Here is a 15,238-nt window from a genome sequence, read left to right on the forward strand (position 1 = left end):
GGCCCGTCGACAGGGGCCCCGATCCAGGCCCCGACGCAGGGGGGAAGGGGGGGACCCAACACCTGCAGGGTTGGCCTTGCAAGATCTCCTGGGCAGCAGCAGCACCGCCAGACTCCCCTTTCTCTTTCCTGGGGGGCCGAGAGATGCTCAGCTGCCCTGCCCCCCCTGGAGGCCTTGGCGGGAAGGGGAACGAGGACCCCAAGCAGGGCTGGGGGTGGGGCTGAGGCCCCCCATTCTCCCTGGGGTCGTGGGGTGCCTGGCTGGGGAAAGGGAGAGAGGGAGTCCAGGGAAGGGTTAAAGGAAGGGGAGGAGCCTCGACAGAGACCCCTCCCCCTCCAGCACCCCTGACCCCCCTTCTCCCCCCCTTCCCTGATGACACTGCCAGGTTATCTCTATTCACTAGGACTCATCTCCATACTTTGGATTGTCCTGAATACCACCATTTGCTAGCCAAGCCCAAACCCAAAAGTCCCGCTGAGATGATGATTGATAATATTCTTATTTATCCATTTTAGACCCCTAAGTAGTAGCAATTGCAAGGACATTGTGCTGCTCTCCTCTGCACAGTTCCACCCCTATTTCAGACCTTGTGGCTGATTTAAATGTTTAGCTGCTGATAACATGGCAACGTTTAGCAGGTGATATTGTGAGGTTTAGCTGGTGATAAACCACAAGTGATATTGTGAGTTTTGGTAATGATAACATTACGATCTTTATCTGCTAATAGCCCTGCAATACTTAGCAGGTGATATTGTGAGGTTTAGCTGCTACTAACATTACAGCGTTTAGCAGGTGTTGTCTAGCCCTTGCAGACAGTGTGATTCGTAATATATTGCCAGCTCAGTATTAGGAAACAGTTATCACGATGTAAACTTCAAGCCAGTCTTGGGCAATATACCAATATATCGCCCAGCTCTAATCATGACCTATATTTCTGACCCAGTGTACCTTTGCTGATTTTAGCAGTTTCTCCCCAGGAATCCCTGGGGTCGTGGGGCGCCTGGCTGGGTCCCTTTTGGCTGGGGAAACGGAGAGAGCGAGTCCAGGGAAGGGTTAAAGGAAGGGGGAGGAGCCTCGACAGAGACCCCTCCCCTTCCAGCACCCCTGAGCCCCCCATCACCCAGCCTCCCTGCTGAGGGTGTTGGCTGTCCCAGATCATCTGTATTCACTAGGACTCATCTCCATACTTTGATTTGTCCTGAATACCACCATTTGGTAGCCAAGCCCAAACCCAAAAGTCCTGCTAGGATGCATCTTGGCTTCCCTGCTGATGAAACTGAGCGTGTGAGGATTGATAATATTTTGATTTATCCGTTTCAGACCCCTAAGTAGTAGCCGTTGCCAGGACATTGTCCTGTTCGCCTCTGTATAGTTCCAGCCTTATTTCAGACGTTGTGGTAGATTGCAATCAGGGTGGGTTTGATATAAATCAAATTGATTTCAATCACAATTTACAATCAATCACTAGTCAGTATGATTCTATTTAAATCAAAAATTTCTGATTTGGTTACACTATTAGAAATACACAGACAGATAATTATGAAATCATTCTGAGGTTTAATAAGTTAACTGTCTATATTTGGACAACAGTTCTGCTGTAATTTATTGGAAGGAGGAAAATAATCATTTCCTTAATAACAACTTAAACGATTTATTTAACTAAAACAATAATATTATAACATGTTGGTAAAAATATTTTTTTTATAAAAAAACAACCAAGCAGACTGAGTTTTAGCACACATGAAAAACTCAGAACTTGTGGATTTCACCACCTCCACTACCAGCCACCCCTTTGGATTGGCTTCTGCATCCAGGTGCCTATTCTGTACAGTTAAGTGTTAGTGCGGTTGTTGGAACCCAATGGGATTGGGAAGAGGTTGCCAGCCCTGAAGAGCCTTCAGCGCTTGCCTCAAGTCTGACTTGCGCAATTATTACACAAAGACCCCAAGATGTGTGGAGTATTCTGCTCACAAGGTTGCACTTTCATTTTTACTGCTTCACACTTAGCTACTTGTGCAGATCTCTTCCACTGCAAACCATCTGTTCATTGAACCTCTTAGAACTCAGCATTTAAGGGGTTGATTCTGTGTATATAAATCTGCAAAGGAACAATGGGATTAAGGTTTCCCCTCAACTCTGTATATTTATTTTATAACATTTTTCAAGTGAAGAAAAGAAAAGGCATGTTATCTCTGCAGACAAAATTCACACTTTTGAGAATGGCAAAAACAAGCATCTGTGACAATATCTTTTCATTAGAAAAACTTCCCCAAATAATCTTACAGAATTACCCCACCTCCCGCAGAAGCCGCGCACCCTTTGAAGAGCACGCCGCTCTTGGGGGCTTTTCCCTGAGGAGGGAGAAGGGACTGACTGGCAGCTTCAGTCCCTTCTCCCACCTCGTAAAAAAGCTCGCAGGAGCCGCACGCTCCTTAAAGGGTGCGCAGCTCCTGTGGGCTTTTGCGGGAGGTGGGGAATACTCCCAGAGCTTGTCGGGGCTGGCGGGGGAAGCCCGGGATGAAGGCTTGCTGCTGCCCTGCGGAGGCTTCGCGGGCTACCCCAGAAGCCAGAACAGCTACAGAGAGCGCTGCACAGTGCTCCCTCTAGCTGTTTTAGCGTCTGCCTTAGTGGCGCAACGCCTCCGCAGGGCACCAGGGAGCTCTGCTCAGCGCTCCCTTTAAATAATATTTTTTTCTTGAATTCGCCCTCTAGAAACTAGGTGCGCCTTATGATCAGGTGTGCCTTATGGAGCGAAAAATACGGTAGGTAGGAGAAAATAACAGAGGCCAACCAGTGTATATGGCGAAGCAAAGCGGCTAGTAAGCCTGATCTTTATTGCAACAGTGTCCCCCCCTCACCACAACCAGGAGGGAGGTGTGCAAGGCCTTATATAGTCTTTTGAAATTGCCCACCCAAGACCACCCCCCCCCAAATATACAGAAGGAGACTGTCTACAGCAGGAATACATCACAGGAGGCGGTCTACAGCAGAAAACCTGTCCCCAAGGATACCTGTTAATGGTCACTAACTGCATTATCTGGGCAGCCTGGCCATTCTTTTGTGATGGTAAATACTTTAGTTCCTGAATCCAGGTCACAGGCCCACCCTGTTCATCCCTCCTTAACACAGTATTCGTAAGCACAAAGACAATGGGAAGGCTTCCATTTGCCTCCTTTACTGCAGAGGAATATTTGAGGACATTTCTGAGCACAATTCAAAGTGTTGGTGCTGACCTTTCAAGCCCTACACGGCCTCAGTCCTGTATACCTGAAGGAGCGTCTCCACCTCCATCGTTCAACTTGGACACTGAAATCCAGCGCCGAGGGCCTTCTGGCAGTTCCCTCATTGCAAAAAGTGAGGTTACAGGAAACCAGACAGAAGGCCTTCTGGGTAGTTGCGCTTGCCCTGTGGAACGCCCTCCCATCAGATGTCAAGGAATTTAGCAGCAATCCCATTTTTAAAAGACATCTGAAGGCAGCCCTGTTTAGAGAAGTTCTTAATATTTAATGCTGTATTGTTTTTAACACTCAATTGGGAGCCACCCAGAGTGGCTGGGGAAACTCAGCCAGATGGGCAGGGTAGAAATAATACTTATTATTATTATTATTATTATTATTATTATTATTATTAGTCTGTGGTGCTCAATGTTTAGGTATAGTAAATATTAGGATTTAATTAGAACTTGTGTGTTATAGCGGGGATATGTTATAAGATGGTCTCAGTGTATTTTAGAAAGGGAGTTATGTAAAGGGTTTTTTGTGTTTGATTCGTGTTTCTGTGTAAATACTGTGTGTCAGACTGAGAATGTCATCAGGAAGGACTAGGAAAGGGTCACCTGCTTCTGAGCATCATAAATGAGCATGGAAAGAGTTAATATCATTAACCTACCGGAATCTGCCCCCTCCCTTTGTAACAAGCAGCTGTAGTTGGGATTTAATACCAGCTCATGAAAAGTTGGGCACACGACCCGGAAAGCTGCCTGGCTCCCTCCGTCTGAAGGCGGAGATATGCAGCACACGCCATAGTCGAATTCGGCTGGACTTGCCATGGGAACGCAGAAGGGGCAAGCAAGGAAGGGGGAGACGGCCAAAGAAACCTGCTCTCACACAAGTGTCCCCCCCCCGCCAATTCTTTAACATTAGCAAAGCCCAAGTTCAAACACCAGCCCCTATTTAAAAGAGGCCCCCGTAATGACCACACTGGACTGCCCTTTACGGTTGCCATAAGTTACTCTTCCAAGTCCCAGAAGCGCGCAGCAACTCCGGTCTATTTTGCAGGGCTGTTGTAACGCGGACACCCTACGCCACCGCCCAGGGCAGCCCAAAGTGACGTATAACCAATTGTTGTTGTTGTTGTTGTTGTTGTTTTCCATGGTGAGACTCCAAGGTCTTCTGTGTCATCTTTCCTGTGCAGTGGATGCTCAGGTTGTGAACGTGATCGGTGCGGGAGGCACATTCACAACCCACAGCGCTGCGTTTGCGCATGTGTGGGTTGCGATTTGGTGCATCTGCACATGTGCAAAGCATGATTTAGTGGTTCTGCACACGCGCGAAACTTGGAAGTAACCTGTTCTGGTACTTCCAGGTTTGGCGCGGTGCATAAAATCGAAAACACACAACTCGAAGCGTCTGTAACCTGAGGTATGACTGTCTTTTGGAAGGCAGCGGGAAGGTTGTTCTCAGGGCCTGCTCCACCGTGAGGGAGACTGAGGCAGCCCCCTCAGGCAGCAGATGCAGGGAGGGGCAAGGAGGGGACGGAGCGGAGTCCCATTTGGCCAGCCCTGATTTAACCGTCTATCTCAGGCATAGGCACCCTAAGGCCCATGGGCCAGAAGTTTGGAAAAACTTTAAAAAGTATAAGAACGCACATTAGGTAGTCAAAAAATAGTAATTGAAACAAAATGCTTATAAAAATAAGATAATTACTTAACATTTAGCTTCTGTTACACATTATATCCACATAAGTCAATAGAAAAAGTATCAAGAGATGATGTTCAAGATGTGCCCTTTGGGAAATTTGGTTTTGGCAACTGCAAAACAACATCCTTGAAATCAACGCTTGCAATGCGGAAGCAAACATATAAGATCCTGTTTTTTTCCTGAGATATGACACTTGTTTAGAGATTATTGTACACTAAGCGGGGCACTTTTATATATATCAATGCGTCCCATGTCTTAGTGTATCAAAGTGCCCCAACAGACATTTTCAAAAAACTAACAATTGTTAATAAAACCACTGAATTTATTTGAAAATCACGTGTAATCCTGATTACTGAGTGGAAAAACTTACCTTTGGTATTTTTAAATCTTAACTAAATGACGTAAAAAAGTGTTGGAACACTTTTACATTTCACATAATTTTTTAGTTGGTTCTCTCGTCAAATGCCAACGGCTAAACTGGCGGGCAGCACAGTCGCAACTGTTCTACTCACACATGTATAGGCACATTTTGGTGATGTTGCAACACGAATATCATTTTTCGATATTGAAATATTGTTGGTGTGTCAATGTGCCCCACCTCCCCCATTCTGCATTTTCAGAGGAGGGGGAAGAAGGGGAAAGTGTGTCCCACCAGATAAGACTCCCATCCTCCCTGGCCATGGGCCATCCTTGCTTGGGCAGGTGGTACTTTGAGTCCAACCACATCTGGAGGGCCAGAGGTGCCTCAACTCAGCATAGAAGGTTCCTCTAGGGCTCAGTGTTACTTGGGAGTTGGTGAAATTGGATCTTAAGGGTTCTTGAGACATTTCCTAGGGATTGTGATTGGTATCCAGACCCTAACAGTATAAATCCAAGGTGTCCCCACTAAGCAGTTTATCAACCCTGCTGGCCACTGGGGAAGACCTTCTGAAGGAAATGGTTTGCCCCCAAAGTTGCTTCCTTCCTTTCTCCGCTGCTGCTGCCCACACTAAAGGAATGTCTGGATGAAACCTCAGGGATGTCTGGCTCCCATTACAAAGAGATCCAGTTGATATTCTAGAATAAATTGTGGCTAAGATTCTGAGTCACAATCGTGACTGAGAAATACAGCCAGGGAATATGAAACTGATTTGAAGATTGGTTTCTTCTTTACACATTATTATTATTATTATTATTATTATTATTATTATTATTATTATTATTATATTACATTCAGCTGGACACACCACTGGTTTCATCTTCTTCTTTTCTTTCCAACAATCAGTGTTATTCACCTTTAATACTATTTCAGTGTCACAGATATTTTTATGTTGTGATCTTCATATGAAGAGAGGTATACAAATTTAATAAATAATTCCCAGTTGGAGCAGAGCTAGAATATCCAGAAGCCCTTGGCCACCCAGGGCAAAGGAGGAAGAACAGTGAGAGAGGCCTGGACAGGGAATCTCCGCTAAGATAAGCCAGTGTCAGGAGGCGGGTGCGAGACCCGGCGGCATATAATTATTATAAATCATAATTGGGGTGGGTGTCTCAATCTGGCCTTCCCAGCAGTCAGGCTCCAGCTGCTTTCCTTCTGCATCTCCAGCTCTCTCCATTCAATAATGCAAGGCTGAGAGATGGAGGTCCCACCCCAAGAACATTCTCCAACTGAGCACTCCTTCAACCGACCACAAGCACCAAGCCTTGTTACTAGACTTATATATGGGTCTCCAGAAATGGTCAGTATGGACCTCCTGAGGCGAAAGGGAATGTGCAGGTGATTAATAAAGATCTAGAGGTTGAAGGGGACAAAATGCGGCCCAAGGGGTGGAGGATTATTGTGCAGAGGATGAAGAACTTCATGATGAACTTAGGACCCTGATGAATCTTGGCCAGGTTCATGGAACATACAGCTGCTCCCTTTCCTGTGAGAAACCACTTTTTATAAAATGTAAACCCCACAGTTCAACCGTATTCTAAGATAATGCTGCTTCATTAACAATAATTAAGGGTTATAAAAGGCTGATGATGCATGACCATTATTTTACATTATTTCATTTGCCTAAAAATTTGGAACATATGGAAGACAGGAGAGATTGTACAAGATGTTAAAATAAGAGCAGGTGCTAATTGATGTGTGTAATATTCCTTTGTTCTCTTCCTAGAAAACAAATAGGATTTTCTCCCTACCCCACCCCATCGAAAGAAGACAGTGGAGAAGGCAATCAGAATTCTGGTGGGCCATGTGAAATGGGAATAACGAAGAAACCATTTAAATACATGGAGTGTGAAAACAGAGAACATAAACAATTTGAAAGTATGGAGTGTGGAAGGAGCTTCACTGACAGTGGAAACCTTAGAAAACACCAATGGAGTGACACAGGGGAGAAACCATTTAATTGCATGGAGTGTGGAAAGAGCTTCACTGAGAGTGGAACACTTAGAATTCATCAACGGACTCATACAGGGGAGAAACCATTTAATTGCATGGAGTGTGGAAAGAGCTTCATTGAGAGTGGAACACTTAGAATTCATCAACGGACTCATACAGGGGAGAAACCATTTAAATGCATGGAGTGTGGAAAGAGCTTCAGTCAGAGTGGACACCTTAGAGTTCATCAACGGACTCACACAGGGGAGAAGCCATTTAAATGTATGGAGTGTGGAAAGAGCTTCAGTCAGAGTGGAGACCTTAGAGTTCATCAACGGAGTCACACGGGGGAGAAACCATTTAAATGCATGGAATGTGGAAAGAGCTTCATTACTAGCGGAAGCCTTAGAATTCATCAACGGAGTCACACAGGGGAGAAACCATTTCAATGCATGGAATGTGGAAAGAGATTCACTGAGAGTGGATGCCTGAATGCACATCATCAAACTCACACAGGGGAGAAACCATTTCAATGCATGGAATGTGGAAAGAGATTCACTGAGAGTGGAAAACTTAGAATTCATCAACGGAGGCACACAGGAGAGAAACCATTTAAATGCATGGAGTGTGGAAAGAGCTTCAGTCAGAGTGGATCCCTGAATGCACATCATCAAACTCACACAGGGGAGAAACCATTTCAATGCATGGCATGTGGAAGGAGCTTCACTACTAGTGGAAACCTTAGAATTCATCTACGGACTCACACAGGCGAGAAACCATTTAATTGCATGGAGTGTGGAAAGAGCTTCACTACTAGCAGAAGCCTTAGAATTCATCAACGGACTCACACAGGGGAGAAACCATTTAAATGTATGGAGTGTGGAAAGAGCTTCACTACTAGTGGAAACCTTAGAATTCATCAACGGATTCACACGGGGGAGAAACCGTTTAAATGCATGGAGTGTGGAAAGAGCTTCACTACTAGTGGAAACCTTAGAATTCATCAACGGACTCACACAGGAGAGAAACCATTTAAATGCATGGAGTGTGGAAAGAGCTTCAGGCGAAGTGAACACCTTAGAATTCATCAACGGACTCACACAGGAGAGAAACCATTTAAATGCATGGAGTGTGGAAAGAGCTTCAGTCAGAGTGGACCCCTTAGATGACATCAACAGACTCACTCGGGGAGAAACAAATAAATGTATGGAGTGTGGAAAGAGCTTCAATAGAAGTGGAAACCTTAGCAAACACCAGCAAACTCAAAAAGGGAAAACCACTTACGTATATGGAGTGTAGATAGCGCTTCAGTCCTGATGTTCTTACAAAACATCAATGGTCTCACAAGGAGGAGAAGCTTTAAGAGTTGAAACCCAACAATCTACCAACAAACTGAAAAAGCAGAAGTGATTTAAATGGAAGGAGTGTGCAGGAAATGCTTCTATTACTTTATATGTATATAATTTTACATGCACAGACCATCGGCTGTGGGGAGGACTGCAGGGCCTGCTCCCTTCCAGGGCCTTTTCCAACTAGCCCAGGGGGCGTGGCCCAGGCCCTCTCTCCCAGCTATAAAGGGACTCCTGCTGCGGTGAGGCCTCGGACCATCGGCTGGGTGAGGACTGCAGGGCCTGCTCCCTTCCAGGGCCTTTTCCAACTAGCCCAGGGGGCGTGGCCCAGGCCCTCTCTCCCAGCTATAAATGGACTCCTGCTGCGGTGAGGCCTCGGACCATCGGCTGGGTGAGGACTGCAGGGCCTGCTCCCTTCCAGGGCCTTTTCCAACTGGCCCAGGGGGCGTGGCCCAGGCCCTCTCTCCCAGCTATAAAGGGACTCCTGCTGCCGTGAGGCCTCGGACCATCGGCTATGGGGAGGACTGCAGGGCCTGCTCCCTTCCAAGGCCTTTTCCAAAACAGTAATAGGCAAACTATCCCCAACCCCATCCCCACTAATCCCCCTGGCATACCACCCATTATTCCATCATGCAGCACAAAACCTCCAGATAAAAACCTGGCAAACCAAAGGCTTATATTGCCTAATAGACTTCTACAAAAATAACAAACCTTTGTCAACACAAGAAATACAAGACACACTAGAAGACACCCAAATGCCCTGGTTAACACAACACCAATTACAAGCCCTCTTAAACAATCCAGTAGTAAAATCAGCAGCAACTAGGCCCCTGACAACCGTTGAAAACCTCCTCCTAACAACAAAGGGAAACGGTAAAGGGATGGTATCTGCAATATACAAAATACGACTTAAAAATCCCACGAACTCCATAGACACAATCAAAAAACAATGGGAGGATGACATAGGCTATGAGTTTAACTCCACTCAATGGACCAGAATGTGCTCTAAACCCCAATTTAAATCCATATCAACGAAAAGAAAAGAACTCACTCTGAAGCTCACCTACATGTGGTACCTAACACCAAGAAAACTAGCGCTAATACGCCCAGGAACCTCACCAAAATGCTGGAGAGGGTGCACCTCCACAGGCACATACCTCCACATGTGGTGGGAGTGCCCAAAATCCAACTATTCTGGACAATAGCCATACAAGAAATAAGTAAAATAACCCAACAAGTATTAGAAACCACCCCAGAACTGGCCTTAGTAAACATCTTCCAAGACAATAATGGCCACTTACACCACAAATAACTCATAACAGCATACAAATCAATATGGCTAACCTGATTCAAAAACACCCACCCACCATACTCACACACGAAAACAAAGTTCACCACAGCCAATCACAAACAAGCAACCGCACCCTAGGCCAACCCCAATTTCTCTCACCACCAAAGGAACACAAGTGAGTAGCAAAGAGAACCCACACAAACGACGCTGATGCAAAACCCCACACATTAAGCAAATTAGAAACATTGCTTCCCGAGCCCACCCCCACTCACTCTTCCACCTCTTCCTCCCCCCTTTTCTTCCTAACGTAACCCTAATGTCTCAACAGATGAAACTGACCAATGGAAAATGTAACTTGAAAAAAAAAGACATTGCACATACCTTTGTAAACCAAGAAAACTTTAATAATAATAGTAATAGTAAAAGCAGCTCCTACCGTCAGAAAAAATTCCTGTGTGTCTAGTCAAAATCTCCTTCCCTGCAACTTGAAGCCACTGGTTCGAGTCCTGCCCTCGAGGGCAGGAGAAAACAAGCTTGCTGTCCCATCTTCCATGTGACAGCCCTTCCGATACTTGAAGATGGCTATCATATCTCCTCAGTCTCCTCTTTTCCAGGCTAAACATACCCAGCTCCTTCAACCATTCCTCATCAGGCTTAGTTTCCACAACCTTGATCATCTTGGTTGCCCTCCTCTGCCCACCTTCCAGCTTGTCAACGTCCTCCTTAAATTGTGGTGCCCAGAACTGGACACAGTATTCCGGGTGTGGTCTGACCAAGGCAGAAGAGAGTGGGACTATGACTTCCCTTGACCTAGATGTTGTATTTCTCTTGAAAAATAAAAGTAAGTATCTTGAGAGAGCCAGCATGATGTAGTGGTTAAGAGCAGTGGACTCATAATCTGGGGAACCGGGTTTGTGTCTCCGCTCCTCCACCTGCAGCTGCTGGGTGACCTTGGGACAGTCACGCTTCTCTGAAGTCTCTCAGCCCCACTCACCTCACAGAGTGTTTGTTGTGGGGGAGGAAGGAAAAGGAGAATGTTAGCCGCTTTGAGACTCCTTCGGGTACTGATAAAGCGGGATATCAAATCCAAACTCTTCTTCCTGGTTATGCCACTAAACAGCCCTTTTATTCCTGATGCCTCCAGAGATAATGTTTTATCTGAACACTTCACATAGCCAAGAATGAGGAGGTGTTGCGACACAATTAATTTATAAAATATAAACAATATATGAGAGTTTGAATATTAATGTGTATGTGTAAGATGCTGTGGCGTTTGCCCTCTCTTTTGGAAATGTCTGTAGAGGGGGAGAGAAAGGGTTAATAGGCAGACCAATAGGAAAGCTGGAGGCGGAGCCTACCTGTTTATAAAAGGGCTTAGCCCCAGGTTGCTTTTAGTGGGTTGGTTGGTTGGTTGGTTAAGGCAGTTGGGAAAGCGGTTGGCAGGCAGTTGGAAATAGAGAGACAGTTAGTGCAGTTGGTTCTTGTGTGAAGGGAGGTAGAAGAGTTAGGGACAGAATAAAATAAGACTGAGAAGGTAAAGAGTAACAGTGTTTTCAATGCATTTAAAGTTTATTAGTGCTTGCAATAAATTACAATCTTCATTGTTAACTTCTTCCTCTTCTTCTTCATACAGCCTGGAATAGCATTTGCCTTTTTTGTTGTTGTTGCACCACACGGTTGACTCATGTTCAGCTTGTGGTCCTCCAAGACCTCTAGATCCTTTTCATATGTAGTACTGGCAAGCCTGTTGTTCCTTATCTTATATTTGTGCAGGTAGTTGTTCCTGTCTGTGTGGAGAACCTTACACACCTGACCTTTTTGAGATTGATTTATTGTATTCATAGAACAGCTTTTTCTCCAAGGATCTCAAGGTGGTGTTACAGGGCCCCGTCCCCCCGCTCCTAATTTAATCCTGACAATAGCCCTGTGAAGTAGGTTAGGCTGTGAAGCATTGCCTGCAATAACAGGTACAGTGGTGCCTCACAAGACGAAAATCCGTTCCGTGAGGCTCTTCGTCTAGCGGTTTTTTCGTCTTGCGAAGCAAGCCCCTTGACGGCTTAGCGGATTAGCGCTATTAGCGGCTTTTAGCAGCTTATCAGCTTAGCGGATAAGCAGATAAGCGTCTTAGTGGCTTAGAAAAAGGGGGGGGAGTCGGAAAAACTCGCAAGACATTTCGTCTTGCGAAGCAAGCCCATAGGGAAATTCGTTTTGCGAAGCGCCTCCAAAATGGAAAACCCTTTCGTCTAGCGGGTTTTTCGTCTTGCGAGGCATTCGTCTTGCGGGGCACCACTGTATGTCTTAAGTTGGCGGTTGGAGAATGGATGGCAGCTAACAGATTGAGGTTGAATCCTGACAAGACAGAAGTACCGTTTTTGGGGGACAGGAGGCGGGCAGTTGTGGAGGATTCCCTGGTCCTGAATGGGGTAACTTTGCCCCTGAATGACCAGATGCGCAGCCTGGGAGTCATTTTGGACTCACAGCTGTCCCTGGAGCCTCAGGTCAAATTGTGTGTCCAGGGCAGCTGTCTACCAGCTCCATCTGGTACGCAGGATGAGACCCTCCCTGCCCGCGGATTGTCTCGCCAGAGTGGCGCATGCTCTGGTTATCTCCCGCTTGGACTACTGCAATGCGCTCTACGTGGGGCTACCTTTGAAGGTGACCCGGAAACTACAACTAATCCAGAATGCGGCAGCTAGACTGGTGACTGGGAGCGGCCACCGAGACCATATAACACCGGTCTTGAAAGACCTACATTGGCTCCCAATACATTTCCAAGCACAATTCAAAGTGTTGGTGCTGACCTTTAAAGCCCTAAACGGCCTCGGTCCAGTATATCTGAAAGAACGTCTCCACTCCCATCGTTCTGCCCAGACACTGAGGTCCAGCGCCGAGGGCCTTCTGGCGGTTCCCTCACTGAGAGAAGCCAAGTTACAGGGAACCAGGCAGAGGGCCTTCTCGGTATTGGCGCCCGCCCTGTGGAATGCCCTCCCACCAGATGTCAAAGAGAAAAACAACTACCAGACTTTTAGAAGACATCTGAAGGCAGCCCTGTTTAGGGAAGCTTTTAATGTTTGATGTATTACAGTATTTTAATATTTTTTTGGAAGCCGCCCAGAGTGGCTGGGGAAACCCAGCCAGATGGGCGGGGTATAAATAAATTATTATTATTATTATTATTATTATTATTATTATTATTATTATTATTATTATTATTATTAAGTCCCATTGAGAAGGACTTCCCCTGCGTGAGTCTGCTGAGGTTTTCTGAGTGTTCCACTAACACAACGTTTTCAGCTGAATTTGGGAGAACCAACTGATGCATCCATTGTGTTGAGCTGTTTCAATTTCTTTTGTTTGATTTGCTCATGGCAAACAGCTGAAAGTCTGTAAATCTTCATAATAAACCTGATTTGCAATGGGGGTTGAATAATTTGAATGCAACTGTATGTGTTTTATGTTTTTTTTATCTGGTGCTGGTCTACTGTAAGAGAATGTGTGCCCCTAATTTCTACAGTTGTATGTATGGTTGTAGTTGCTACTACCTTACGCTGGTCTATGATTTCGATCCGATCATAAATACGTCATTGGTTATGTTGAAAAAGAGGTGTGGTGACAGGCAGAAATCTGAGTCGCAGTCACTCAAACATACCTTTCATACCTGTGTGCACTGTGACACTTGCTCCCTGAGTCAAGTCAAATGCACCCCTTTGTCTTGCCTGGGATCTCAGATCCTGGCCTTAGAGGAAGATTCCTGTGGACATGATTCCTGTGGATTATGGCTGACCCCAGTAGAAGCTCTGAGCCCTCTCCTGTTACCCATTCCCCCTCTGATCTGAATAAGCTCAGAATGATGAAAATCAATGACAGGGGTGATTTTATGTGACTTTTTAGAGGTCCACACCTAGAGGAATAGGCGCAGAGAAAATCTAGGGATTACACTTGATGCAACTAGGTTGCAAGGTTGGAATTCACAATTTCGCTGGAACCCAACGGGCATCCTCTGCTGTGAAACTTGTCTGAGCCCCGTTTGAAGAAGCAAGGCTTTGAGAGGTGCAGTACCTGCATAGCCCTTTCCTTTTTTAGGGGGCGCTGCTTCACAACTGTCAGGAGCCAAGCGCTTCTCATTGGCTAAACGGTCATAGCAGCTGTCAGAACGGAAGCTTCTGATTGGCCCGTGGTTTGGGTGCTGTCAAAATGGTGACTCCGGATTGGCTGGGCTTTTCTAAGGTGGGGGGGGGAGGTCTTGAATGGATGTGGTTTTATTTCACGTTATCCCCACCCATTGAAGGGAAGACAAAAGGGGAAACGGCGGGGAAACAGGATTCGTTGTTTGATCTTTGTGAATTCATGCGCGATGAAGAGTCCTCCTCGGTAACATGGCCTTCCTGATTTCCTTTCGTGCAATATAAGGGGGAGGGGGTTGCCCACTGTTGCCCTTCCGCCCCTTTGTGAAATCTCCCGTCTCTCAAGGGGCTCCTTTTGCGCCCCCCATTGCGTGGAAACTTCCGATGCTTCAGGTTCCTTTTCGAACGCGCGCACCCCTGGAGGTAAGGTTGCAGAGCAGTGAAACTCCAATAAGCTCCACTTCCGAGAGAGGAAAGGAGTTTTGGAGAAGGCCCTGGTCCTTCTGCTGTGTGGAGCCCCATAAGCCTCCTGCCCCTTCCCCCAAGTCTGACCCTGACGACACCCCCACCCGAAAGCCATACAGTGGTACCTCTGGTTAAATACGCTTCAGGTTACAAACTCCGCTAACCCAGAAATAGTACCTCGGGTTAAGAACTTTGCTTCAGGATGAGAACAGAAATTGCACCGCGGCAGTCAGAGGCCCCATTAGCTAAAGTGGTGCTTCAGGTTAAGAACAGTTTCAGGTTAGGAACGGACCTCCGGAATGAATAAAGTATGTAACCAGAGGTACCACTGTACTTATAATCTCACCAAACTGAAATCCAGAAGAAACGTTGCTCTTTGTTTAGTGACAGCCTGCAATCCTATTATCTGCGTTTGCAAGTGTGCGTGACTCTCTGCGCCCCTTCCCAAAATCTGGGCACGTGGGGTAGAATCTTGAGGAGGAAAGGAGCCAAACTTCAGAGTCTGACTGGGCCACATCCTGGTCTTGATGGACCTAAAATACGGCACACCCCTGTCCTCCCCTGTGCGTTGTATCCCCTGGCAGAAGACCTCCATTCATCTGCACTGGATTTGGAGGGGTCTCTCTGCACATGCTCTCTCTCCGCCCCCCATCACTCTACCCCCAGGAAGAGCTGTGATTGATGAATTTCTGAAGGAAGGGGCTGCCAGCGTTGACCTTGCTGTTGTCTTCTGGGAGGGC

General features: G+C 46.3%; 1 protein-coding gene across 1 annotated transcript in view; it reads left to right on the forward strand.

The window, feature by feature from the left end:
* The window catches only part of LOC308580892 (uncharacterized protein), a 39,089-nt gene extending 25,739 nt beyond the window's left edge, over positions 1-13,350 (forward strand). Inside the window, exon 2 of the mRNA XM_081183172.1 lies at positions 7,064-13,350. Within this exon, the coding sequence (XP_081039298.1) occupies positions 7,149-8,438 (1,290 nt within the window). The 5' untranslated portion in view covers positions 7,064-7,148 and the 3' untranslated portion in view covers positions 8,439-13,350. The remainder of the gene's footprint in view (positions 1-7,063) is intronic.
* The last annotated feature ends 1,888 nt before the right edge of the window (positions 13,351-15,238 follow it).

Source organism: Podarcis bocagei (genome assembly GCF_964188305.1).
Source record: "Podarcis bocagei genome assembly, chromosome: 2".
NCBI lineage: Eukaryota > Metazoa > Chordata > Lepidosauria > Squamata > Lacertidae > Podarcis > Podarcis bocagei.